At 51.4% G+C, this 25,452-nt stretch overlaps 11 protein-coding genes across 11 annotated transcripts; 6 read left to right on the top strand and 5 right to left on the bottom strand.

Moving 5' to 3' along the window:
• Positions 1-722: 722 nt before the first annotated feature.
• QC763_0099160 (uncharacterized protein) lies at positions 723-3,169 on the top strand (the record flags this gene model as incomplete). Its single annotated transcript, XM_062906382.1, has 9 exons — positions 723-838; positions 899-1,493; positions 1,573-1,617; positions 1,675-1,741; positions 1,800-2,085; positions 2,164-2,266; positions 2,329-2,420; positions 2,487-2,694; positions 2,774-3,169. 9 exons carry the CDS (start codon positions 723-725, stop codon positions 3,167-3,169), a joined length of 1,908 nt encoding a protein of 635 aa, XP_062763464.1.
• A 382-nt stretch (positions 3,170-3,551) lies between these two features.
• Positions 3,552-5,836, top strand: QC763_608890 (uncharacterized protein; the record flags this gene model as incomplete). The annotated part of the gene is made up of 3 exons (XM_062914712.1): positions 3,552-4,182; positions 4,237-4,790; positions 4,844-5,836. Exons 1-3 carry the CDS (start codon positions 4,104-4,106, stop codon positions 5,834-5,836), a joined length of 1,626 nt encoding a protein of 541 aa, XP_062763463.1. The 5' UTR covers positions 3,552-4,103.
• A 3,263-nt stretch (positions 5,837-9,099) lies between these two features.
• On the bottom strand, positions 9,100-11,809 carry QC763_0099140 (uncharacterized protein; the record flags this gene model as incomplete). The annotated part of the gene is made up of 4 exons (XM_062906381.1): positions 9,100-9,696; positions 9,749-10,432; positions 10,520-11,491; positions 11,566-11,809. 4 exons carry the CDS (start codon positions 11,807-11,809, stop codon positions 9,542-9,544), a joined length of 2,055 nt encoding a protein of 684 aa, XP_062763462.1. The 3' UTR covers positions 9,100-9,541.
• Positions 11,748-15,094, top strand: QC763_608830 (uncharacterized protein). Its single transcript, XM_062914711.1, has 4 exons — positions 11,748-13,555; positions 13,616-13,658; positions 13,713-13,848; positions 13,901-15,094. The coding sequence occupies exons 1-4, from the start codon at positions 13,171-13,173 to the stop codon at positions 14,993-14,995; spliced, it is 1,659 nt and encodes a 552-aa protein (XP_062763460.1). The 5' UTR covers positions 11,748-13,170; the 3' UTR covers positions 14,996-15,094.
• On the bottom strand, positions 11,948-13,081 carry QC763_0099130 (uncharacterized protein; the record flags this gene model as incomplete). Its single annotated transcript, XM_062906380.1, has 2 exons — positions 12,129-13,081; positions 11,948-11,967 (listed from the first exon to the last, which is right to left on the bottom strand). Exons 1-2 carry the CDS (start codon positions 12,370-12,372, stop codon positions 11,948-11,950), a joined length of 264 nt encoding a protein of 87 aa, XP_062763461.1. The 5' UTR covers positions 12,373-13,081.
• Positions 15,095-15,520: 426 nt separating the features above from the next.
• On the top strand, positions 15,521-16,524 carry QC763_608825 (uncharacterized protein). The gene is made up of 3 exons (XM_062914710.1): positions 15,521-15,692; positions 15,754-16,155; positions 16,216-16,524. The coding sequence occupies exons 1-3, from the start codon at positions 15,636-15,638 to the stop codon at positions 16,369-16,371; spliced, it is 615 nt and encodes a 204-aa protein (XP_062763459.1). The 5' UTR covers positions 15,521-15,635; the 3' UTR covers positions 16,372-16,524.
• QC763_608823 (uncharacterized protein) lies at positions 16,443-17,551 on the bottom strand (the record flags this gene model as incomplete). The annotated part of the gene is made up of 3 exons (XM_062914709.1): positions 16,443-16,848; positions 16,910-17,276; positions 17,370-17,551. The coding sequence occupies 3 exons, from the start codon at positions 17,549-17,551 to the stop codon at positions 16,693-16,695; spliced, it is 705 nt and encodes a 234-aa protein (XP_062763458.1). The 3' UTR covers positions 16,443-16,692.
• A 614-nt stretch (positions 17,552-18,165) lies between these two features.
• Positions 18,166-19,790, top strand: QC763_608821 (uncharacterized protein). The gene is made up of 2 exons (XM_062914707.1): positions 18,166-18,562; positions 18,619-19,790. The coding sequence occupies exons 1-2, from the start codon at positions 18,463-18,465 to the stop codon at positions 19,551-19,553; spliced, it is 1,035 nt and encodes a 344-aa protein (XP_062763457.1). The 5' UTR covers positions 18,166-18,462; the 3' UTR covers positions 19,554-19,790.
• Positions 19,791-20,502: 712 nt separating this feature from the next.
• On the top strand, positions 20,503-21,489 carry QC763_608820 (uncharacterized protein; the record flags this gene model as incomplete). The annotated part of the gene is made up of 1 exon (XM_062914708.1): positions 20,503-21,489. One exon carries the CDS (start codon positions 20,503-20,505, stop codon positions 21,487-21,489), a length of 987 nt encoding a protein of 328 aa, XP_062763456.1.
• A 213-nt stretch (positions 21,490-21,702) lies between these two features.
• On the bottom strand, positions 21,703-23,995 carry QC763_0099070 (uncharacterized protein; the record flags this gene model as incomplete). Its single annotated transcript, XM_062906379.1, has 2 exons — positions 21,703-22,341; positions 22,668-23,995. 2 exons carry the CDS (start codon positions 23,993-23,995, stop codon positions 21,735-21,737), a joined length of 1,935 nt encoding a protein of 644 aa, XP_062763455.1. The 3' UTR covers positions 21,703-21,734.
• Positions 23,996-24,872: 877 nt separating this feature from the next.
• Positions 24,873-25,124, bottom strand: QC763_608795 (uncharacterized protein; the record flags this gene model as incomplete). The annotated part of the gene is made up of 1 exon (XM_062914706.1): positions 24,873-25,124. One exon carries the CDS (start codon positions 25,122-25,124, stop codon positions 24,873-24,875), a length of 252 nt encoding a protein of 83 aa, XP_062763454.1.
• Between the last annotated feature and the right edge of the window lie 328 nt (positions 25,125-25,452).

Raw genomic sequence — 25,452 nt, 5'->3', positions numbered from 1 at the left:
AAAAAAACCGAGACTGTGCGTACCCGATAGAATTTCTTTTCCGACCTTGCCAGAGCCTGCTTTGAGGAGGTTCACAAATACACTTTTGCCCGATCCGTTGACCCCCATCGCCATCACCATCCCATCTGCATCCGCTGAAGTCTTGTCCCTCATTCTGCTGCGTGGCGCCGAGGCGATGTCTTCACAGGGCACGAGATCAGAAGATTTTTGCAGAGGCCGGCCTGACAGATGAGTTATTATTCCTCAGTATCGAGTTCATCCTCAATCTTGAGGAGCTGTTACGCCTTGAAATGCGTCTTATACACACCTTCTACCGCGCCCGGTTTGTCACTAAAACCGGTTATCAGCTTCAGATTACTACCCAATGCACCATGGGTGACAATATGCCGTCTTCTGATTGCTGCGGGGGCATTTCCTGCTTTCCACATTGGATGCCTCACAGGTTGGGCCCCCGCTTGCCTGCTGCCCGAAGCATAGCGTCAAGTGATCGACTTGGTGTAACATGCCAAAGGTAGCTGTTTGGTATGACAGAAGGCTGAGCCTCGACATCTAGCGGCTGAAATGGAAATTGTATATCTTGGCTCCTATGGCCTTGTTTATTTGCCACTCTTGTAATGTCAAGGTATGCATATTCCTGACTTCTGAGCTGTCAACAGCCCCTGCATTATCCGGCCCGTCCCGTGTCTCCAAATATGTTGAGTGACAACTCAGATTCCACCTCAATGGCTAGCGCTTCGACACGAGTGGCCGAAGACGGAGCCACCTCACCTTCCTCCTCACCTTCCCATGCTGGCGTTGACCAATACTTCATCGCTATTGGTATCGACTTTGGAACCACGTGAGCCCCATCAGCTTTTGCTTTCGGAATCTCAAAATCTCATACTCACGTTTTCACTAGTTATTCTGGTGTTTCCTGGACAAGATCCCACGAATGGAATCCCAATGATCCACGATACATTTACGATGTCATGAGTTGGCCAGGGGACCCCGACCATTATCAACAAAGACTGGACGAAGCACAAGTACCTACCTTGGTTGACCCGGAAACCGGAGCCTGGGGATATCATTGCCTCTCACCCACCAGCAATCCCATACGGTGGTTCAAGCTCCTGCTTCTTCGTGAAGGCGACGCAGGAGTTGATGTGCGGAGTAGTAAACAGCTCATTGAAGCCCGTTCGAGACTCCAAAAAAGTCAACGCTACCAGAAGACAGGTCTAGTCGGCCTCATTGCTGATTTTCTGAGGGGAGTATGGGAGCATGCGTTGGAAGAAATTGGGCGTGAAGTTGAAGGGCTCGATGGAGTGCCCTTGAAGGCAGCCATCGCCACTCCTGCCATGTGGCCTGAGTATGCCAACAAGACGATGATCGAAGCGGCGCAACTCGCTGGTATCACGGACCCACCCCCGTTCAGATTCGTTACCCTTTCTTGGGTTCAGGAGTCCGAGGCCGCGGCTCTCTGCACGCTGAGAGAAAAGCTCAAACGCCCTGTAAAAGTAAGTTCGCCCCTATGTGACACGGGAACAACCATGCCGTTTTTCGATCGCACCGCTAACCAAACTATGCAATGATTAGAGAGGAGAGACATTCATGGTTTGTGATTGTGGAGGCGGAACAATTGTGAGTTGATACTAGCCTGCCTCACTACAATCTGCTCGCTCTGCTAAACCAATTCAGGATATTATCACCTACACTACTGAGTCTGTCCACCCCCTTCGATTCAGGGAAGCTGTTGAAGGCGCTGGTTAGTAATGGAACATTATTCTTTATGGGTTTTGGACCCGCCTAACAACGAACCACAGGTAAACTTTGCGGTGCCTTCCTTATCGACCAAGCATTCGAAAATCATATTACGATTGGTAACAGGTCCCGGCCCGGCATCCGCAACAGCAAGGAATTCCGGGATTTTGTCGACCATGCGTGGGAGTATGGGCTGAAACGCAACTTTCACACCCCAGCCTCAGATAACCGTGAGAGGATTGTTGAGCCTGTCAGGTTGGAGAACCTACCACGGGGTCTGATTCCCAAGCATGGCCTGGACAGGTTGATGGGTAGAGGAAAGCCGACTGACATAGTATCCATCGAAAGGTATGTCAGCTCCAAACGGTCGTGATTCTTCCTTGTTGTTGGTTTTCACAAGTGCTAACACTTCTCCTTCTAATCAAGAGCTGTTGTGGAACAGTGGTTCTCTGCCAGCTACACGGGAATTCGGTTTCTTATCGGCGAACAGCTCCAGCGGCTCAAGGCGGCAGGAGCCAAGTCGCCCAGCGTAAGTAAAGAGCAACCATAGAGGATGCTGCGTGATGCAATGCTGATGGTTCGATTAATTAGAAAATATTTCTTGTTGGCGGCCTGGGCTCCTCGCGATACCTGCATTCAATTCTCAACAGGCAGTTCAACAATATCTTACAGGTCAGAAGGACGTAAGTAGTTCTTCCCAACGTCTATGTGTGTGGGGTCAAAGTCAATGTCTCACATTATAACTCTAGGTGGTCCGCCGTTGCTCGTGGAGCAACCATGGCTGTTCTCGAGGGGATCTCTATCAACTCTAGGGTGGTCAGACAGAGCTACGGGATCCAAGCTTTGGTGCCTGAAAGCGGACATAATGGACCTAGATACCAGCCCCTGAAAGACGAGATGTACATAGGACGTGACGGCGTTTCGCGTATGAAGAGAATGTTGTGGTACTTCAAAGAAGTAAGTTCATCAGCTCTATTTTGAAAAGAACGACCCTTGGATGACAAGAAATGTTAACCTTTGGCTGTTGTATCACAAGGGCGATCGTGCAGATTCCAACGGGACGAAAGTCTCACATCGAGTTTTTATCGACTTTGACAGCCGGCATAACACCGATCTCGTCATCGAAGTTTGCTTGTGTAACTCTGACAACCCCCCACCGAGGAAGGACAAGACGGTCAAGCCTATGTGTCGTTTCCGATGTCCAATGAGGGCTCTGGAATGTGGAGACTGGCAGAAATTGGTTGATGATGAGGGGATGGTGACCCGAATTAGGCTCAACAACGTTATGCTGTCAATGATCTTTGATGGTGAGCTCAGGTGTATGTTGAGGACTGGAGATGATCATGCGGAGTTTGAGCTGGAAATGGAGCCTGTTGTAGAGTCGGAGATGGAGGATGGATTTGAGGGACGCTGCCGGATTGGATTCCTCTAGAGTGGATGTTTTTTTCATTTCTTTGCACCGCTTTCTTGCGGATTTCGTTTGCATGAGGGGCGTGGCAGTCTTTGAGAGTCAAAAGCTCGGTTGTTGGTAGAAGTTTTGTCATTTCTTCAAGTGCGCAGGAAGAAACTTTTGGATGTTGAGAATATCATTGTGGGATCTAATAGAGTAATTGCAATGTTTACTTGCTCCATTCCGGGTTGTCTGCAAGGCACCTAGTGCTTTCTTATAGTGTTGAAGAAAGCATCTTGCCCCTGATCAGTTGCCACAGTAACGGTTTTCTTCTCAATATCAACAAACCTTGGCATACTCCACTCTCTGTAGGAAAGGGGTACCAAAGGGCTGGTTCACGCCAAGATAAACGAACGTTCTAATGGCCGGAGCGAAAGGTCCGAACCTCTTTGACGTCTTCTTCCGGTGACGTTTGCAAGCATGGAGTTTCTGATGAATATCCAAGATAATCAATGCCGGTCTCTTCGCTGGCACTATTGCCGTAAACCCCGCCGATAACAGCTGCATGGGTCTTGAGAACCCCACGATGCTATCTCTAATCAACAGTATAACCGTGACTAACTGAAGGTCTAGCAAAACTATTCGATCCTGTCTTCATATCCGCCAATCACACACGCAGTGTCGTCGTCAGCCAAGCTTTCCCAACCGTCAATTAGCTGGCTCTTATCTGGCAATACCCGGCATCTTTGCCAGCCACCCCCGCGATATGGTCCAAGATTCGACATTCAACCAGCAAGACTGCATCCCGGGAACCCGGATCTGAGCACGGTGGTGTGGATGAGGTAACGTCCCGCTGAGGGAATGCCGTGATACTGATGAGGGCACTGCTATATAAGATGGACCACGACATCTGAATCTGGCAGAAGAAAGACATTCTCATCCTCATTCTCAACATCCTAGAGGAGGAACTGGCATCATGACGAGACTTGCAAGACTTCTCATTGCTGCCTCTGCGGCCTGGCTGGGGTTTGCAGGTATCGGGAACTGCTCGACAGGTATTGTTTAACTGACCTCAAGTTAAAAGAATATCTAGCTGACCAATGCCACAGTCAAGGGCGTCCCTTTCCCCAGCCTCACCGAGGTCACCATCGATGACCTGGAGGAAGGACTCTCAAGAGGTCTTTTCACCAGTGTCGACCTGGTCAGGGCCTACTTGGCACGCATTGAACAAGTCAACCCTCTGTTGCGAGCTGTCAATGAGGTGAACCCAGATGCCCTCGACATTGCCGCTGAGCTGGATGCTATGCGGGCCAACGGGACCACTCTTGGTCCACTTCATGGCATTCCCATTCTGATCAAGGACAACATTGCCACAGCGGACAAGATGAACAACACTGCTGGCTCCTTTGCACTGGTGGGCGCGAAGGTTCCTCATGACAGTACCATGGCGGTGAAGCTGCGTGAGGCTGGCGCCATTATCCTCGGCAAGGCCAACCTCAGTCAATGGGCAAACTACAGGAGTAGTAACTCGTCCAGTGGTTGGTCAGCGTACGGTGGTCAGGCAACCGGGGCTTACTATCCCAACGAAGACCCCGGCGGTAGTTCCAGCGGTAGTGGCGTTGCTGCATCCATTGGTCTTTGTCTTGCGACCCTTGGAACAGAGGTCCGTAACAACAGCAATCTCACAACATGATCCTGAAACTGACACCCATCCAGACCTCCGGATCAATCATCTCCCCATCCCAGAAAGGATCTCTAGTCGGCATCAAGCCCACCGTCGGCCTCACCTCCCGCTACCTCGTCATCCCCATTTCCTCCCACCAAGACACCATCGGCCCCATGGCCCGCACCGTCAAAGACGCCGCCATCATCCTCCAAGCCATCGCCGGCCACGACCCCAGAGATAACTACACATCCACCATCCCCTGGGAGGACTCCAAGATCCCGGATTACGTCTCCGCCCTCAACGTCAGCTCCCTCTCAGGGGCAAGAATCGGCATCCCCTACAACACCCTCAACCCCAACGCCAGCACGGTAGAGATGACCGCCTTCTGGTCCGCCATCGACACAATGAAATCCGCCGGTGCCACCGTCGTCGGCGCAAACTTCACTGTCCCCTCCCCTAACACAACCTCCATCGTCCTCGGCGCAGACTTTGTCTCCGACCTCGCGGTGTATCTTGATTCTCTATCGCACAACCCTTACAACCTTCACACCCTAGAAGACATCCGCAACTTCACCCAAAACTCCAGCCTTGAGTTCTTCCCCGACAGGGACACCGCCCGTTGGGACGGCGCGCTCGAGCTCGGGTACAACAACTCTGACATTCGCTTCTGGGAGGAATACCAGCGCAATCTCTACTGGGGTGGCGAGGGCGGTCTTTTGGGAGCGATTGAGCGAAATGATCTTGACGCGGTGGTGTTACCCACCAGTCAGGCTGCTGCCAAGGCGGCGATTCAGGGGGCACCGATTGTGACGTTGCCGTTGGGGTATTACCCTGCCACATGGAACGTTACGAGGAACGCGAGGGGGTTGGTGCAGCAGGGGCCTAATATTCCTTTTGGGATCAGCTTTTTGGGCGGCATGTTTGAGGAGGAGAAGTTGCTGGCTTTGGCGTATGCGTTTGAGCAGAGGACTTTGGTGAGGAAGAAGGGGCCGAGGCCAGTGATTGTGCCGAATTTGGAGTTGGGGGATTTTGTGGGGTTTTGAAAAATGGGAGGGGGGGAATTGAGGAGATAGAATAGATGAATGGGAATGATATGTTGAAGATCAGGATATGACTGTTGATGAAATTTGTAGTGCACTATCTGAGGAAAGAGAGAACTTTGGTTAAGTAACCAGGTACCTATCTACCCAAATTTTATGCTCAGCCTGAACGCCTTCATTCCTTACATCGTGTAGTTTGCCATCTGATCACGATCAAGATCACACTGGGATCATGTGACTCTGTTGGGGCGAGCCCGTCAAAATAAGCCTCGTTGACCATGTCGTTATAGTTGCTTTCTTGGTCTAGCCATAAAGCCTCAACTGTGTCACGATCAAGCAAGCTCCATCTATAAGTACGGTAATGTCTAGTACGGAAAATAGTCCGCGGCATCAGAACAGACTATTATGTTGCTGTAATGGTCTGGGTTATCAGAAGTGACTATTGCGTCGTGGAAAATTGGCACGGGGTAGCGCCTTTTTTGCGATAAACCTCTGGTATCGTGAAGAAACTGTTGGCATAACATAGCCAAGCCTGCGTCCTGATTCATTGCTGATCTAGACTGTAAGTCGATTTCAGAGGAGGGGCGGATGGTGGCTGCTGGTAACTTAACGCCAACAACCTCCTGCAGGATGGTCGGTACATGTCGGGAGTCTCTAAACACCGGCTTAAACACTTAAGACTGGCGGCTCCGGTCACATTTATACTTGCGAAGGCTGGCCAGTATCTGCATATTCATGTCAGTAGGTATAACGCATCAAAATCCTGTCCGAAATGAACTTACGATGGGATCGTAGTATGTTCGTGGCGTTTCCTGCTGGCCGATTTCAGGGTCGAGGGGCAATGTGACGAGCGTTCCAAGACCATCCTACGAGCTTGGTTCATTCACCATGCGGGCGATGGTATACATTTCTTCACTCACCATATGGGAGATAGTCGCCATTTCTTCAACTCTCCAGTGATGCATTCCCCAAACAAACAGGCGCAAGACCAGTCGGAACTGAGGTATAGGTTCATGAATGAGCATAGCAACCAGAAGGGAATCGAGACCTTTCGGTGCGCGAAAGTGGTCGTCTGATGGGGCCGGTAGCTTCGTCCGCCTCAAGAATGCCCGGTCCCACCGCTGGTATAACCCCTTCATGACCAGAACTTGATCCTTTGGCTTTCTGCGGCGAACAAGTTTCCCTCAGTCGGAATGTTCTTGAAGATCTTATATTTCAGGCAATCGAACCCAGGCTGGTACTTCGCATTGACGGCGTGTTGTGCATATTTGTTCAGTGGTGAATGGGGGAGTCACTCTCTCCGCAACACGAGCTTGATACGCTAGAAACCTCTCAATGAACTTGATCGATTGTTGGTTCCAACGGCAGAGATCAGACAAGAAACAAAGTCTGCGAAGTTGACCCTCTTTGGTCGTGGGCTCGAGCCGGCTGAGTACGTCATCTAAGCCCATGACAGGGGAGGGCTGAAGCAAATCGGCGATGACATCAAACTTGTGCTTCCGAGAGGGATAGAGCTCGAGATATTTTGGAACTCCCGGTATTGTCTATCGCTCGAATAAATGTGTTCGGAGACCTCTGGGGATGTTAAATGTGCAGGAATGTAATCATCGAACTCACGGCGATTCTCGTCATCTTCTGAGAAAAGCCCATCCCAGAATACGCGTCCCTGTGGATACTCTTCAAGAGGTGCTTTACGTTCTAATTCAGCAAGCCGGGCAAGTTTGATGGCGGTAACGAGAGCTGCAGGTGCATCCTTGAAGCGCCTTCTGACTCGGACTTCCATGTAGGAGAGCAAGCACTCGTGTAAGGCTTTACAGGAGCAGCTCAAGCTTGTGATACCGATCGTCAATGTGGAGTTCGTCAGGGATTTCCCATAGTAGCGCGGTGATGTTGACACAGGAGAGCAAATTGGGCGCCATCACTATGAGGCGTTTGTGTGTCAGATTCGACGACACGCAATGAGAGATCGATTGTCACGCAGGAGGGTTGAATGTCGAATTCCGAGAGTTCCTTTTTTGCTTGGAAAAGTGTGCGCGTGGGGAACTCAAAGAAAAGGAAATCAAAACGCCAACGGCTATTGCCGATGAGGTAGATTGTGGCGTTTCACTAGGGTTTAAACTTCTCGTGTTAGCCGATGGTTGAGTTGATGGCTTTTAAGCTTTTGCCGCCTTTGTCACATGTCCAAACCGAAAGACAGAACCGAAACCTGCCAAGATCCCAGCTGCGATGCATGTGAAGAGGAAAGAACTTGCCAGTCTGAGAGTGGCGTGGGCGAACTCTTAGACTTTCGGCCTTTGGATCCAAATGATGCGGCAGAGGAGGGCGGCTCAACAGACAAATTATCTGACTCTGTTCCTCAGAATCTTAATTACCTGGCACAGCTCGTCGAGGCCACACTGAGCGTATCCAACCAGGACTTTGAGCTTCTATTCCCCGCCCTTATCCCAGCATTCGGACTGAGCACCAAAGTTTGATACCGGATCAAAGCAGATGACCTTCAGGATTTAACCTGGAATACAGACGCATATTCGTCTCTGCTGCTCAGCAGGACAGCCAAGAACCTTGTGCACGCCTTAGTCAAAGGCCAGACGTCTGGGCGGAAAAGCACATTCGATGACTTGATTTCTGGAAGGGGCAGGGGTTGATCTTTCTACTTCACGGGTAAGTCTGCCGCTTCCTGTCACCGGATTCAATTTATTGACTGAGATATCACGCAGAGGGCCGGGACTGGGGAAGACATTAACAACTGGTAATTGACCCGTATCCCTGCCATAAGAGTTAAGAATGATTGACACTAACATGCACCATCAGCAAATAGAAAGCGTTGCAGACAATCTAAAGCGTCCTCTCTACCACATCTCAGCAGGAGAACTAAGCACCAACGTCTCCGAGGTTGAAAGGTGCCTCGACGTGATATTCAAAGACTCAAAACGATGGAACGCAGTAACCCTTCTGGACGAGGCCGATGTCCTTTTGTGCAAGCGAAGTTCGGCCGAAATGGATCGCAATGCAGTCGTTGGCGGTCGTATCAACATATCCTTGTCTACTCTATGCCTAACTCCACGACTGATAATACTAACACATCCCAGCCTTCCGCAGAAAACTCGAGTACTTTTAAGGCACCTTACTTCTAACAACCAACCGAAAGCAAGAGTTTGACGAGGCCTTCAAAGACCGAATCCATGTCACCATTTCATACCCGCCACTTACCGAGGAGGCGCAAGCAGCAATTTGGAAAAAGCTCATTAGGGTGAACAAGCATCTGACGGTGGATGAATCGTGGACCGAAGAGGTTTACCAGATTCTTGGCCAGCTGAATATGAATGTGCGTCGAACTGATGCCGGGATATGACCGCTCTTTGCTTGGTGTGTGCTGTCTAGGGCCGGGCTATCAAAAATACTCTCAGAACGGCAGTTGCCTATGCGTGTGCTGATGGCCAGCCTCTTGGCGCTCAGCATGTTTTTACCATGTTGCAATAGAACTCCTGGGGGGCGAGGACGAGGAAGCAATGTCCCCGGTGGAGAGGGAAAAGCACGGGAAGGTTCGAGATGCTCTTCAAAGTCTTGAAAAGCTTTTGGGGCAAATTTACCATGGAGACAGCCATGCTGGTCGGCGATCCTGGGACTGAACCCTGAATACCGAATGCGGTGATGAGGGAATAGTAACAGTGTCAATTGTAGGACAGACTGCCGCCTAGAAGAGATCTCCTACCTCCCAAACAGACTCAACCCTCTGCTTGGACGTCTTGGCGCAGCTGACTCTTGCGCTTTCAGAGTCTGCAAGTCGACATGAGACTGCGGAAACACCCCTGTCTTCCCTTTACTATTTGTCCCATACCAGCACCAGTAATCCGCATAGAGACCTGTCGAAGCATTAGCGAAATGTCTCAAAGCCGATGGACCCTTTCAACTTACATTGAACATTCGTGATCACCTCCCCCTTCCCAAACGCTACCCAAGGCACACCCCCAGACTTGGGAGGTGTCCATTTCCACCGTGTAGAGACACTCATGCCGCTCTCCCCGCCCACTGGAACCTCACTTTCTTGTGGCGCTCGAAGCTCAATAACCTTGGACGGGAAAGCCCCAAACATCCCATCGTGTCTCCCTAGACACCACTTCCCCTCCCACTTCTCAGGAAACATCACCCCCATGATCCTCGCCCCTTCCATAAACTCGAGCATTTCTCCATCATACCTCGGCGGCTTCTCCAACTTCCCCCGCCCATGACGTCGGAAGTGGTCTTTGGTTGCGATCGCTGTTGCTAACCTGGTGACGTTGTCCGGCATGGGCACTGGGACGGAGCCGTCGGGCAAGTGAAGGTCGAACTCCGCTTGTTCTGGATTTGGTCCATAGCAAACTGCCACGCCAGGTATCTGTGGTAATGGTTGTGGGTGTCGGGAGAGATGCTGCAGGAGGTCATCCGCTGACCGAAAGACTGTTGCATCGCTTTCCCGGACTGTGACAGCTGCGCTGACGCACCAGAGACAAGCATAGTAATCGTCTGCGCTTCCACCTGAGGCGCCCTTGCCGAGGTGCGATTTGAAGAGGAGTCTTAATCGATATCGAGGTCCGGATTCAGAGATGATGATTCCCTCAGCTATTGTGTGTCAAGAATAATGGTTAGCGGCCAGATTCCTTGGCCTTGTACGATGTCCAGGGGCTCAGGGGTCACGAAAGTACTCACGCTTCCGGCTCTTGTCCAACTCAACCGCCTCCAGATCGTGTGCATACCCGCACTCAGCACATCCCGCCACCTTGGTCACCTCGTATTGTAGTGGCACGATAGCATCAGACGCTCTCATCATATCACCCGCTCCACCGCCGCCATCGCCATATTCCGTTGTCATCTTGATGCTGCCCCAATGACCGTCCTTCCGAAATCTGACTGCTCCTTTGCAAAGTCCCTTTAGCTTGTGATATGTGCTGTCAGAGCCGATATTGCAATCTTCAGAACGAGGGTTAGCCCGGCTGGACTTTCGGTGTTCAGTCAGGACGCTCCCTTGTCTTCTCTTGCTGGTCGTAGAACTGGTTTCGAGGTCGTCCTCATCACCGGTGCCCAACGCTGGTGGTGGAAGGAGCGTCATGACAGCTTCGTGGAAGTTCACTTTGTTTGGTGTTGCTTCGGGCTGGTTGAACGCGGACTCAGGCGTGGCTAAGAGGGCCGATGAAGATGTCAGACTGCTGCTCTTGGAAAGAAGAGAAGGTGCTGTTCGAACAGTGCTAGGACTAGGAAAGGAGTCAGATGTGAGACTGGCGCGTTTGACAGAGGAATCGATGTTGAATTCCTGAAACTGGGCTCTTGGGGTGGCACAGTTGGGAGAGTCCGGTGGTGTTAGCTCGGCGCCGTGTCGTCCACCACAGCTACTGTTTGCCTCCTGTTTTGAATGAGCCCTTTGTCGAGAAGAAAAAGTAGAGCAGGGTCGGGAGCGGTGGGTAGGAAGCGGTGGTAATGGTGGGAATCCCCCTTCTGGTATCTCTGGTGCAGTTTCCATGATGGGCTTCAGCCTTTTTGCAGTTTCGACAATGTCTAGGGCGAGGGCTTTGGTAGCAGTTTGAAGAGCTGAGTACCGCTCAATATCAAACTCATCCGGATGGGTGACATCGTCAAAGTCCCAGAGGAGCTCCTCCAGGATCAAACGTCGTTTCTCGATAGAAGCTAGATAAGGGCTGAGATGAGCTTCTGGATGGTACAGCGAGAAGTAGATGTGTTGAGCAGCGGCCGCACGATACCTTGTTGTGTAATCATTCTCTTGAAGATATCCCCCAGCTTTTGTACCTGGTCGTCCCAGACTGGCTGCAGCTTCTTAAGTGCCCGTTCCCCCTCTCGAACAAGGGCCTGTGCGGCCCTTGACATGCGATCGGCGTCGTCAGCACGGTGTGGACCGAGAGAAGCGGCATTGGTTACTGCGACAGTCCCGACTGCAACGACATCCCGGAATGGCCGGATCAAGAGCTCCTCAGCATCGACGGTCATGGTATCCAGCCCACGGAGAGAAAGTGATAACCAACGGGAGAAGATCTGTATGTCAAACAAATTTGAGGCAAAGTTGGAGTTTCGTGACAGTTGAAGTCCCAAGGGAAGGGAAGCGTGGGGGAGCCGGCTTTCAGAGGCTCAAGACAATGGGGACCTGGCTGAGACAGAAGAAGGAACACCTGTGCAATGCAACAGGGCTCATGATGGTCCCAACATGAGGGCGTCGAGGACAACAAAAGCAAGTCGGCACGCGCTATTCCATGTAAGTATCGGCCGACAACGACTTCCGTGGGACGGATTAGGGTAATATCACACTTACCATCACACGCGTGGGGCAGATGTGGGCGATGTTTGTATGACGAATGAGCAAGGCGCAACGGCCCACGGCTCTCTGGTGGTGGTTGTGCGCCCCGGTCCGCAACCAGGCTTTTTTTTGCTATCTCGACCAGAACCAAAGTGGACCCTTCGCTATAACGTCGGGGTCTGGCGCGGTGTTGCACAAGACCATGCGCGTTGCTTCTTCTTTTGGTCGTGTCGAGATGAGAGGTGGTCTTGGCCGACATCGATGCCAAGACCACGTGTTGGACCGTCTGGCTCTAAATCAACGTCGACCATCCACTTCAAACACGGCATTAATCCACACCACACACGCGCTGACAAACTGCGACCCTCTTTCTTCATGTCATTGATGATTGGGGTCGGGATGCGACCTCCACCCTCTTCACCTCCTGCCCGCCACCCCACACACCAACAGAACCACCGCAAACCTGGACTGCGACGCAGCGACGGCGATCATAGCGGATCAGAGACATCATGCCAGACCACCCTGTCGGTCCCGGATGAGACACATTCTGTTCAAACACACCTGGGGCATCCTGATATTTGAGACACTCTCTGTCGGTGTGAGACTGCTGTCGTCCTGCAGACACAGCTACACAACCATCTCCTCTGCTCTGCCGTCATGACAAGATGTAGGACTGCGGCTGGAGTGTCAGCATATCATCGCACAACATACGACATGGTATTTTGAGGTGGAAACATGAAGGTAACTTGACTTTCTATCCCTGCTCGCTCCTGCATCAGGCACCCTTGAGGCTCACAAAACGAGCCACTATCGATCTCTACCTTCCCTTCGTTTAGCCCAGGGGCCGGGGCCCGCCCCCTCGGGTGCTTGCGGCATCGGATTTGGGGGTGGTTGCATCCCCACGCAGCAAAATAAGTTGCTCTTGCCCCCCAATCCTGGACTATAACCACGTGGAGGCACCCTTCCCCGTTCCATGCCTTGCATGGACTAAATCTTTGTTCTCTTTAATCATCCTCTTGTTTTTGACGGTGACTGCACGGCGGTAGATATCGCCATCATGGGCTATGTTGCGGATCTCAAAGATGGTCTCCGGGCCTTCACCCCACAAGAACGCCGCAACATCGCCATCTACATTGCCGGCATTATGATCTACAAGTTCGGGCTCGAGGCCTTCAACGGTTCAGTAGTGGCGTTGGCCACCAATCGATACGACTACGAATCAATACAGAGTGGACGGCCAAGCCGAACCTTCGAGCGTGTCGGTCTTCTGACGGGGTTGAATCAGGCTTGCCAATGTATTGGTAGCATTCTCATCGGTCCATTGGTGAAGAGATACCCGACCAAGAATGTCCTTGCCTGCGCTGTGTTAGTGTTCGGACTTTGCTCGGCGTTGCTCCTCATCATCGACGCTGCAACGGGTGGAACTTTTATGCCAGCTGCTTGTGAGTGCTCTGCTTTCCAGATCGTGAATCAGCACAGTTGACTGACTAGAGGATGTCCAGACCGAGAGAACCACCCTAAAAATGACTGGTCATACTACGGGGAGTAAGTTTTGACATGACTTCCAACGGTGACCTAGCCCACACTGACAATGGCTAGCTACAACACCGATGCCATGATCCCAGTCTACTGCATCAGTGGTATTGCCTATGGCATGGTGGAACTGATCCGAAGAGTCATCCCAAGAGATATCGTCGGCGGCCATGTGCAAAAGCTGAGAAAGATGGACTCCATTGTTAGCCTCTCCTACCATCTCTGTGTGGACACAAAAGCTGAAACCTCTTCAGGTCCACATCTTCTACGAAATCACAGGTACAGCAGGTGCCTTTATCACAGCACTGGTCATTATCCCTCAACTCGGCAACAACAAGGCATTCATTGTCACACCCGTCTGCTTCACATTTTGCGCCACCATTTGGTTCTTCATCAGTGAGCTGGATTTCAAGCGGCGAAAGTCGACCCTCCACCAACACGAGAAGCCGGCCTACTGGAAGGCGGCATTCCGTGGCCTGTTTCTGTTCGGCGAGTCTATCTGGGTCGGCGGCAGAATCCTCTTCACCTCGCGGAAGTTCATCTGGTTGGTCCCAGGCTATGCCGTCGCTCTTTACGCACATCGATATCTCGAGAACGGCATCGCACCCCAGGTTGCTAGACGCTATCTCGGGCACTCGGCCTGGTCGCAGATTATGGTCGGCGGTTCCAACTTGGGTGAACTGTTGGGTGCGTTGGCTGTGTTGCTCCTTACGAATAACATCCAGACACCCATGCCATGGCTTCGATTGGACGCCATCATGTTGTTGATCGTCTGGTACATCCCGTTCTGGAGGCCACCGGTCGATGATGTTGGGCAGGCATGGATCGTGGCGGCGACGTTTGCCCCCATCTCGTTTGGCTGGGCAGCTGGTGATGTGTCGCTTGCTGCGTATATCCAGGCGTCCCTCTCTCGGCTAGAGTCCAAGAACAAGAACGTCTCAGCCCTCGGCGCCGTCATGGCGTTCTTGTACTCGTTCTATATCGTCACATACGCCATCTCGGGCACCTTGCTTGGGCGGTATCTAGATCGAGTGTACAATGAGTCCGGAGGGACAGACGGGGGTAACATTCGTGAGGGGCTGATGTTCACTGCTGGTATGCAGATGACAATCATCAGTGTCTTGGTGTTCGCGGCGACATTTGTCCCCAAGGGAGCACTGGCGTTCAACCCAAAGATGATCTCGGAGGAGAAGCTGGATGAGGATGAGCCGGTGGAGTTGAAGGGGCGAAGGGATCAGGAGGAGATTCCTGATGTTCCTGTTTTCAAAGAAAGCTCCAAGAAGAGTTACTGTACTAGCGATGATGGGTCGGAGCCGCATATTGAGAAGAAGGCGAGCGAAATTATTTGATGCCCAGTTTGATTATCGGTAGGCACGAGGAGGTGTTGATAGATGTTAATTCGTAATGAAAAGAATTCTCTGTGAAGTCGGAAACAATTGATCAACAAGATGTACGTAGACAGGAATCTGTGCCCAATCTCTGCGAGAGCAGCAGTTTAGTGGATATCTCTCCTTATCTACCTGACTATCGCTCCGATCGTTGCCAGCTGCCCACAGAGCAACTCAGAGCGAGTAGACTGACGGCTTGATTGGTTAGCGGAATTTCAAGAAGTCAGGAGACTGATATTTCAGTGCACGAGACTGAGTAAAAAGAAGGCTGATTACCGAAAAAGCATCATCCACCTAGGCCTGGGAAATGAGATGGTGTTTTTGTAGCAAGATCATTGGTTATACCCATTCAGGCGTCAACTCGTCGCGACTCGTCTTCAGCAAGAACGACTCCGTCTTTATGTGGCTCTTATCCTGCTCTTCGGTAGCCACAAGGCGGTGAAGGCTTGGAAGGAACCTGGTGTGATCATCTATATCAATGGATAGGTAGGTATATAAGGTACCTAGGTCCGCTATCACCACATAACTCTTCCTCTCCCATCAACCACTTTTCACATCAACCAGTCTATACTCACGCCGCCCATTCATATCACAACCCACAATGTTGACAAATCTCATCACCTTCCTTTGCGGCAGCTTGCTGCTCAGCTTAACTGGCGTTAGTCCCCTGCTACACGCTCTTCTTGCGGACACGAACAGCCTTGCTAACATACCCACAGCTTGCCTGTGCAGATGCAGACCCCGCGACCAATTACACCATCGTCGAACTCCAATGGGACATGCCCATCACCCCCGGAGATGCCAGCAACGGCACTGTCACCGTCACCGGCACTGTCCAGCAAGCCATTGCCCAGATGGATGCCCTGTATCCTGGCTGGAACGAGAGATTTCAGAGCCAGATTTCACCGCGGGCTGACGGCCCCGTGGTCGGCGCCGCGTTAGATGAGCTCGAGAGCTACAATTGCAACTTTGGAACATCTTGCATCATCTCCTACATTCTTACGGGCATCGACTACCTCCGGGGGTTGGAGGGCGGCACCAAGCCCAAGAACGGGCCCGGGCCGGGCAACTGCGGTCGTGTCAGCTGCAGCCACAATGCTGCTATCTGGTGGTGCAATGATGTACGTCCCTTCCCGGTTCACTCAATTACCCCTCAATGAGTGGAGAGCTAATTTGAACAGAATAACGCTGCCAAGGAGATTACTTGGGGGAAGATTGCCGACGGAGCCCAGGTGATAGTTGATAACTGCAGGTCGGGCAGTTCGTTGAAGGACGTCAAGGGTCAGGCTTTCTATAAGAGCAAATGGAACGTCATCGTCCGCCGTGATCCTTGCTAGAGAAGTGGCGGGAACCTTCGGCTGGGGTCACCCGGAACATGAAAGTCGGCTTTCATATCTCAAAGGGATAGCTTGGCTGGAGGGGTAGTAGGTAGAGACTTGATGATGGCTGTCGCTGCGTCATCCTGGCGATGAAATGAGGAATACCGCGTTCTTGAGCTTTTTACTTTCACGGTTTTGTTGTATGCCTATTATAAGAAAGGTGAAAAAGGCTGACATATAATCAAGAAACACCCATATGTCTCCAGCGCAGCAACCTTTCCACTCCAACTTGTGAACCCTTAGTCCAGCATCGAGGCTTAAGATTGCCCTGGGCCCCCTTCAGCAATCATTCTCCACCACGACCATATTCCAATTATCCTTGAAATCAACCCTGACCTTCACCGTTGACCAACGCCTATGTGTCCCACACAATCCCTTCAAATCCTCCGCCCCATCCGCAATACCATCCCGGGTGACTTCTTTCTCAAAGCCATTCTACATCGATCAGTTAGGTATCTCAGACATCTCAAACGCCAGTATCAAGTAGCCACCGTACCTCATTGCACCAATGAATAGCAGCCCCATACCCGCAGCTAACACGCCCACATTCGTTTGGCCCAGGGCCATTTTTGGGGGTGCCCTCGACCCCACGGAGGTAAGTAATACCTTTTTCTGGAGCCCATGCTTGGCATACGACACCCTCGATGTCGCAGCCCCACCCCGTCGGATCTTCCGTGTCTCGAGCGGTGTTGGCTTGAGCAAGGGCTCGTAGGTAGTTTTGGAAGGTTTGGTTCTGGCCGAGATGGAGGTATCCCATTTCATCAATCGCGTTCTCGATTGCTCCGTTGACGGAGATGGTGTCAGAGGAAGCGTTGCCGGGCTGGATGGTTAAGTCCCATTGAACATCGACGATGGTGTAGTTGCTTAAGGGACGGCCGGCACAGGCAATCTGTGTGTGAAGAATCAGGTTAGTCATGTTACCATGTCGTATGTCGGGTTTTCCTTCGCTTGCTTACGCCGCTGAAAGTGAGTAACAAAGTGCTACACAGCAGAACTGCCTTCGAGAACTTTCTTGGCGGTGTGGGTTGAATGGAAGTCGGAAGCCGTGGGGGTTGGTGATTGCAGATGGATAGAGAGCTGCCAAAAGGCTGTAACCGGCAAGAGGGTTGAGGGTTAGAAGTGGATAGGAGGAGCACATACTTGTTTGTACTTGCAAAATCAAAGGGCTTGCACCCGCCTACCTTTCAGCCCACGTGCCTATATGCAAGTTCACCCCAACGGCGAATTACACCACACATAGTGTGAAATCCCTCTTCGTCCCCTCTCAGTCCCTCAATCACCTTACCAGGTCACGTTGTGGGTGAGGAAAATGACTTCCAACAGCCATCTGATCTCCCAAAGCCCCGGAGTGACCGCATATTTCTACCACTTCTGTTTTCGTACTTGATACGACGGAGAATAGACTCCTGACATTTTAAATCTCCGCTTCATCGTCGTTGATACCTCTTTAAACAGGTATTCGGGCCAATAGGACAGCATTCACACCAGCAACTGCACTGCTCAGCTAGGTACGAGAAAGAATGGCATACAACCAACTTACTTCTTTTCAGTTCTAAAAACTCCAATCGCCAGCAAGCAGCACCGCAAAGACATTGAAGCCAAAAACACTTACCACCCACATCCTTACCCGGGTTGTCAGATCCCTTGGCAAACGCCAGGGGCTTTTAAGGGGTCGATTTACCTACGCAAGTAAACAAATAACCACATTTGTCCCAAAAAAGCTCCCACCTCGAACCAATTTAGGGCTGAGGTCCAGAGTCATCTTTCCCATGTGAAGTCTGTATACCGATTTGATGTGGGGATGTTATTGGGCCGGGATGTCCTGCTACACCCTTCAGGCCGGTCAAGGTTACATGAGGCTACCAACAGACCGTTGTGTGGAAAGATGTGTCCTAATTCGGGAAGGCACACCGGAAGTTCACAAAGTACCTATATAAGCGTGGTGTGGCCCCCCGGGAAAAAAAAATTGTGATAAAACAAACACAAGCTTATTTGAGTCCCGACCGGCCGTTCTTCCATCACTCAAAAGAAAGAAAGCCATAACAGAAAATGGCGAAAACACTCCACAAGCAAATCAACCTCCAAAAAGTCCAGGGGCCAGACAACACTTACATCTGCGACTGGCACACCGACTGGGCCTTTGGTATCAGTATTTCTTCTCCTTATCCCGTCTTTCCCTCTCAAAAGGCTAACCATCACACCCAGCCCTTCACGGCGGCTGCACCGCCGCCGGAATCTATTCCGCCCTCACCAACCATCTCACCCACACCCCCCACCCCGACATCCTCAAACTCCACCTCGAATTCCTCCGCCCTTGCACCCGCGAAGCCTTCACCATAACCATCACCACCCTCCGCACCGGCGCAACAAGCACAACTCTCCAAGCCACCCTCACCCAATCCTCCAATCTCAAGATTCTCGCCATCGCCACAGCCATCAACTTCAGCACCTCCCTCGGCCCCTCCTCATCTTCAGAATGGACCCTCCTCCCCCCTCCCAACCCACTCCCCAATTTCAAAGCAGTAGAATCCAACCAAAAAGACCCCAACTGGGTAATTGGCAGGATAAAAGGGGAGTTCTTACCGTTCACAGACCGGATGCTCATCCTTGCGCCACGGCAAGGCCACACGACAAACGGGGTTCATGACGGGTGGTATAAATTCCTTTATGCAAACAATGACGACAAGGAGTACTCTCCCGATCACGAAGGCGGGGTGGATAACACCCTGTTGACGTTCCTGGCAGATGCACTGCCCAGTATGTCGGACATGTTAATGCGCACTGGTGGTGCGTATGATCCACATGGGATACACTCCAAGATGGTGGCTTGGGAAAGTGCAGACATAAAAAACGAGGGCAGGCCGGCGGTGGTGAGGAATTTGCTCAAGGATGCGATGAAGGCGGAGGCGTTTAGTAATACTGTGACATTGGATGTTGAGCTCAAGAAACGGGTGGATCCGAACAGGGGAAATGGGTGGTTCTTGATTCGGACAACGGCGAAAATGCTGGAAAAGGGGAGGATGGATGTCGATGTCGTTATTGCGGATGAGAACATGGAGTTATTGGTGGTCGCGCAGCAGACGGTATTGGTGTTAGAGGCGGGGAGGAAGTTTAGCAAGGGGAGGAAGGCGGCGCTTTAAGGTTCGTAGTCTCTTTATCAAGATATTTTTGGGTCATCTTGGCCTCGATGCCACTGGGGTGGTGTGGTTTGGATAGAAAATCAAGCTGAGGTCTGCGTAAGTTATGAATAGCATACGCTGGAGAGATTGTCTTGGTTAATATCCATCTAACCAGTCGACGGTGGGATTATACTACTTGCATTGCATTCAGTCATGATGCCGTCTTGATATTGTTGTTAAAGATGTGAACTGTGTATATCAATGACGATCCTGGACCAGAAGTCAGAGCAGACCAGGAAGGACGCTACACACAACACGGCGGTTGTCTGCTTGGGGTGCTGTGATAGCCATCTCAGCCGTCGTTGCACAAACCTTCAGACATCTGTCCGGGCAACCCGAGACACCAAGGTGTCAGCATGCGACACAGTGTGGTAGTTGCTGATTGGACACCGAAGACGGCAGACGGTGTCTGCCGACGCCTCAGGGTTGCATGTGCCAAAAACCGTGCCGACTTGCAAATCGGGAATCCTTCCCACGGGTGGCTTTCAGACACCTCCTGACTCTGATCCCGAGGCGTAGCTGAATCTCTTATCGACGACTTTTGTATGGCCGTATGTCATCGGGTGACACTAGGCTGCATCAAACTAGATTAATTAGCACAACACCAAGTAGGGCTGAACCTGATAACACCAGCCATTTCCGAGACTAGAAAGATGTCGATCCTCCCAGCCTGCCATGATTGTGCCTCTGGCCTGCTCTCCCAATGCCTCGTTCGGACTCTATAAAGCGCCATGTCGCATGCAGAAAGCCCCTGCGTCTTCCTTCCTGTCACCAACAGCCATCATCGAATCTGCAGTTTGACGTTTTTGCCACAAATAACAGAGTTCGGTGTACGTGCCAACTAGACAGTGTGATATAAAGCCAACCCACCATTGAAACCCACCACCTAAACCCCTTTTAGACATCGACGATGTCTAAACCAAGTGGCTCCACTGAGATCCCTGTCGACGACGACGATAAACAAGACTACGACGAGACCTCCCCACTTTTGGGTCAGCCTCATCAAAACAACACACCTTCAGCATCAAAGATGCCGTTGCCATCACAAGATAATGACCCTTTGAAAGGTGCCGGCTCAAATCCCCAGGCACAGCCAGACACCTCCGACCAAGCACCAACAAATCCCAACAATGCGCTATCAGCATCGCAACCCCCTGAAGAGCAAAATAGGGGCCTCACCAAGAATCCCCCCGCCAAGAAATCAACCCCAACCGTCTTAAAATCCGACACCGACCTTTCCTGGGGCCAACCCGCCGGCCTCCCCATCCGTCGTACAAACGATGAGAACCTCGTCATCTTCCGTCGTGCCGTCGGCATCAACTCCACCCTCCCAGGCTCAACCGACTGCCGCTCCCTGGAAGAGGGCCGCAAGTCCGCCATGGGCATGTACGCAGCCGCCATGCGCGCCCAGCGCAACAAGAAGATGATCTCCAGACTTGTGAATCTTATAGTGTACGCCTCGCATTTCTTCCAGATCATCGTTGGCGCGTCGTTGACTGCGCTTGGGCCGTCGGCGGGTGAGCACACGATACTGATTACGGTTTTGGGGGCGGTGAACACCGTGATCGCGGGTGTGTTGGCGCTGTTGAAGGGACAGGGATTGCCGGAGAGGTTGAGGCATCAAGTGGCGGAGTTTCGAAAGCTGCAGGACTGGATCGAGCAGACGGAGGCGTTGTTGTCAGTGGGGGTGATTGGGAGGGACAGGAAGGAGGTCGGATTGTTGGTGCAGGTTGCTTTCAAAAAGTATAATGCCGCGAAGGAGTGCGAGGAGGCGACGTCGCAGCCGGAGAATAACAGCAACGGGTATGGCAATGGGTACGATAACGATCATGACCATTCAGAAGGCTCGGAGCCACGGAGGAGGCAGAGGTTGTCGGATATTCCGCCATTGCAATGATGATGTGAGAGGAAAAATGAAGGGAAGAAGGTGCCTGTTGAAAATAAGGCTGGAACGAATTATTGTCTTCGTGGGGGTGTGTCATTTTTTGGAAAGAGCAAGAGGTTCGATAGTAAGCGCAATGGATGGCTCTTATATAATCAACAGTTTTGTGTCTGACCAAGTTTGAATAACAGGGAGGGAACCTAACATCACACTACATAAAATATGGCTGTTGTACAAGCATCCGAGTGAAGGATATCCCTCTAGGCCGACTCACCCCCATCCATAACTCTCGTCCCTCTCTTCCTGCCCAACAGCGGAATATCGTCCGTCACGCCCTTGATCTCATTCTGGCAAAAGAGATGTTCGCCTCCCCCACCCACAAGCGCCAGCCCATATCCCTCCTTCGGCACACCTTCATCATTCTCACCACCCACAAGATACACCTGATCGATGCTCCCCACCGCCAAGCAGATGTAATCCTTCTCGTTGTCGAGCGGCTGCCAATAGAGAAACGAGCCACAGTTTGAGCAAAACCATCTGTATGCCTTTGGACTGGTGCTGTAATGCTTGAGAGTGGGATTCTCTTTATTAGTCAGGGTGAAGGCGGTGGAAGCTGGAGCAATGACATGCTCAGCAAAGAAGAGAGAGCCTGTTTGCTTTCGGCATTGGGTGCATTGGCAGGTTTGTGAGAAGCGGAGGAAGTCGTGGTCAGGTGGGAAGGTGACGCGGTAGCGGACCGAGCCGCAGAGGCAACCTCCCGTGATCGAGGTCGGAATTGGGAAAGGGAAGGTCTTGGATTCGGAACTCATAATGCACTTGTTGAGCTTCTTGGGGATGTGATGATGATTAGTAAAACCACGTTGCGATCTGGCTCAGACAGCCTGAAATTTATACGCGTCGACGATCATGACGCGAAGGGCTCAACGCGCCTTTCAAATGACATGCAGTAGAACCATGAATGCGACTAATGCGATTCGCTGTTGTCCTGCTGCTGCCTGCAGTAGATCTACTCTTGGTGAGGGGTCATTCCAAGACTTTTAATCTGAATCTGTACATCTGGGAGTCAATCGGATAGATGGATGACCCGAGAAAAAAAAAGATCCGTTGTCTTCTTTCATCACCCCTACATTCATGGCAAGCGCATCGTCAATAGCATGCTTTTTGCCGTTTCTGATATTATCTCCATCCCTCACGCTCCCTGTGTCTCTTCAACCTCCTTCCACTTCTCCAACCTATGCTTCATTTTCAATTCCGCCCTCTCCTCCCTGGTATACAGCCCATCCCCAGTCCTCTCCCCCTTCATTCCCCTATCCAAATAAGTCTTCTTCAGCCACTTCAACGCCTCTCCACCCCCCAAATCCCTGCTCCTCTCCAGGTTATGCTTCCCAACCTTGTAAACAGTATCCAACCCAACCTCATCCATCCTCTCACACGGACCTTTCTCCGCATGGAAGAAATCCCTAAACAACGCATCGACATCCTCCGGCCTTGCCACTCCCTCACTCAACACCTCCAATGTCTCCCTCTTGCACGCCGCCCAGATCCTATTGAAGATGAACCCCGGGCTCTGCACTCCAGGTGGAACTACCATTGGCCTCAATCCCACATTCTCCATCTGGTCCGTCAAAAACGGGAAGATCTTGGGGTTGGTCTTCGAGGAAGACATAACCTCCACCATTCTATTCCTCGGCGGGATGAAGTAGTGCGTATTCAGCAACCGCTCCGGATATTGCAGTTCATTATCTCCGTACTTGATCATCTCCGACGTCATGAGACTGCTGCTGTTGGAACAGATGATGCAATCCAGCGGTAGATAGCCCTCGGCCAACGAAAGAACATCGACCTTGAGACTGAGGTTCTCGGGGAGGCACTCAATCGCCAACCAAGGGCCCTTGCTGCCACTCTCGAGCTCCGCTTCCTCTGCGGGACATGATGGCGGAGGTGCGCTCTCGTGACGGCCGGTGGTGGTGGCTACTCGGATATTGGAGGTGGTGTAGACATGCCCGGGGTGGGTACCTCTCGCAGCGCAATACTCGCCGAGGTTATCAGTAAGGTATTCTGTCGCTGACTTGAGGGCGTCATCGGAGACATCGTAGAGGGTAACTGGGCGGGAGTTGGAGGCCCATATCAGGGCTACTCGGCGGCCGATGGAACCAGCGCCAATGATCAAAACGGGGCGCTCGTCGAGGGAGGAGGGCGGAGGGGACCGCCAGGAGGAGGTGGAGGAAGGGAGGTCGCCCAGTGGGGGTTGGTTGCTGGAGAAGAAGGGGGAGAGGGTGTTGGTTGTTTCGAGGCGGCGGTAGCCGGGAATCTTGGGAGGGTGGTGCGAGGTTGGCGGGATTGCAAGGCGGGGGTGAAGGCGGGGGGTTGAGTTGTGTATCGCTCTTGGTGCCTGTGACGCAATACGGCGTGTTGTGCTGGTGAGGGCTCTGGTGAGAGCCAGTGTTAGTGGGGGAGCTGCTGCCCAGACTGCACTGTGGATTACAGCAGCTGGGGGCACAAGTTGCAGCGAGGATAGCATGGTTAAAGATGAACTGCTTATTTCCAAAAGAGTTGCGATTGCCAATTTGGATTTAGGATTCTGAAATTTAGTTCCACCTTCCCCAAAGCCATCGCGTCTATGCCGGTTCTTAAATACACTTTGTTTGTCCTCGGTGCCGTTGAATCGCGTGCTGTGGTGGGGTGACGACCATCTGATGATTGCAGCTGTTGCCCCGCACCTGGATGGAAGTCTTTCCATCGCAGAAGCACCACAAAAGCAATTAATGACCTGCAACCTAAACAAAACTCCAAGAGAAATGATTTAAAATCCTTTATTAGGTAATGCCTTACTTTTTATATGTTCAAGACATTTCCTTGGCCCGCACTCATGCAGCATTATAAGCCAATTCCACTTCATGGCTTGTCACTCTTGTTTACTTGACAAACCGCCCCACTTCGCCCCTTTTACCCCTGATCCCCACCACCAACTACACGGCGGGCAGCTACGTTTCCGGGGGGTTACAGCCGCAAAAGAACAATTCCATTCTCATGAGAGATTTACGGACTCGCGTATTGTACAATATTTGAACATGTTAATCTAACAGGGAGATGGCTCTACATATACGCCTTACTCCAGAGCATCACCATCTCTCTGATACCCTACATCTCAACAAGATCCTCCCATACCAACAATTACCACCAGCTATTCCCGTATTTCATAATCTTACATAGTAGTTTCTGTCTCTTCATCATCTGCAAAACCAAAAAAAAAAAAAAAAAAAAAAAAAACGACAACAAAGACGGACCTGATAACAACCACACTTCGCCTACCTTAGGTGATCACGAACAGTAACAAAAACAAATACAAACACACCCAAAAGCAAAACACTACTTGTCAACCATCACAAAAAGCACCCTCACAAAGCCTGAAAACCATTCACATGCAACACAACAACTTCATAATACCGGTTAAAACCCCTACTTCCAACCCCAGCATCAATCTTGAACACACCCCTCGCTCCAATAGCATACTCCTCTTCGTTATCAACCTTCACTCTCAGTTTGCCATTGGCCAGAGTGCAGACTCTCGTTGTGGTCTGATCAGCTACGAACTGGAAAGGCGCTCCAGATTCGATTCTGACAGCCGTGACGGAGATATTTGATGTCATCTGTATTACTTGGTGGTTGTTCCGCCAAGATTATCATTCAGATTCGTAGCACGGTGTGCTTTCTGATTACAGATGTCAGCATCTTCTATCCCACTAGTCAAACTGAATGGCCTGGGTTTTCCCAGACCCACACCGGTTTGCTCTTGGGGCAGAATTTTCTTACTGTTTTTCTTTTTAACCAACAACCAACTACTGTAATACTAATTTGTTTACCATTTTCTGGCCAATTTTGGCCTCATTTTCGCAGCCAGTAACTTTCCTAGGTCACCAGCCCAACACCACCCTCTTGATAAAATCACCCCACACAGTGCCAAGTGCCGATTCCAGA

This window comes from Podospora pseudopauciseta, chromosome 6 (genome assembly GCF_035222475.1).
Source record: "Podospora pseudopauciseta strain CBS 411.78 chromosome 6, whole genome shotgun sequence".
NCBI lineage: Eukaryota > Fungi > Ascomycota > Sordariomycetes > Sordariales > Podosporaceae > Podospora > Podospora pseudopauciseta.
This window is presented reverse-complemented; position numbering and strand designations above follow the sequence as displayed.

Bases quoted from the DNA above. Each gene is read 5' to 3' on its own strand.
- QC763_608830 (XM_062914711.1), top strand. From the start codon at position 13,171: ATGGGCTATGTTGCGGATCTCAAAGATGGTCTCCGGGCCTTCACCCCA. The intron at 13,556-13,615 runs GTGAGTGCTCTG...GAGGATGTCCAG, and splicing joins AACTTTTATGCCAGCTGCTT to ACCGAGAGAACCACCCTAAA. The intron at 13,849-13,900 runs GTTAGCCTCTCC...AAACCTCTTCAG, and splicing joins TGAGAAAGATGGACTCCATT to GTCCACATCTTCTACGAAAT.
- QC763_608825 (XM_062914710.1), top strand. From the start codon at position 15,636: ATGTTGACAAATCTCATCACCTTCCTTTGCGGCAGCTTGCTGCTCAGC. The intron at 15,693-15,753 runs GTTAGTCCCCTG...ACATACCCACAG, and splicing joins TGCTGCTCAGCTTAACTGGC to CTTGCCTGTGCAGATGCAGA. The intron at 16,156-16,215 runs GTACGTCCCTTC...TAATTTGAACAG, and splicing joins CTATCTGGTGGTGCAATGAT to AATAACGCTGCCAAGGAGAT.
- QC763_608821 (XM_062914707.1), top strand. From the start codon at position 18,463: ATGGCGAAAACACTCCACAAGCAAATCAACCTCCAAAAAGTCCAGGGG. The intron at 18,563-18,618 runs GTATTTCTTCTC...CATCACACCCAG, and splicing joins CGACTGGGCCTTTGGTATCA to CCCTTCACGGCGGCTGCACC.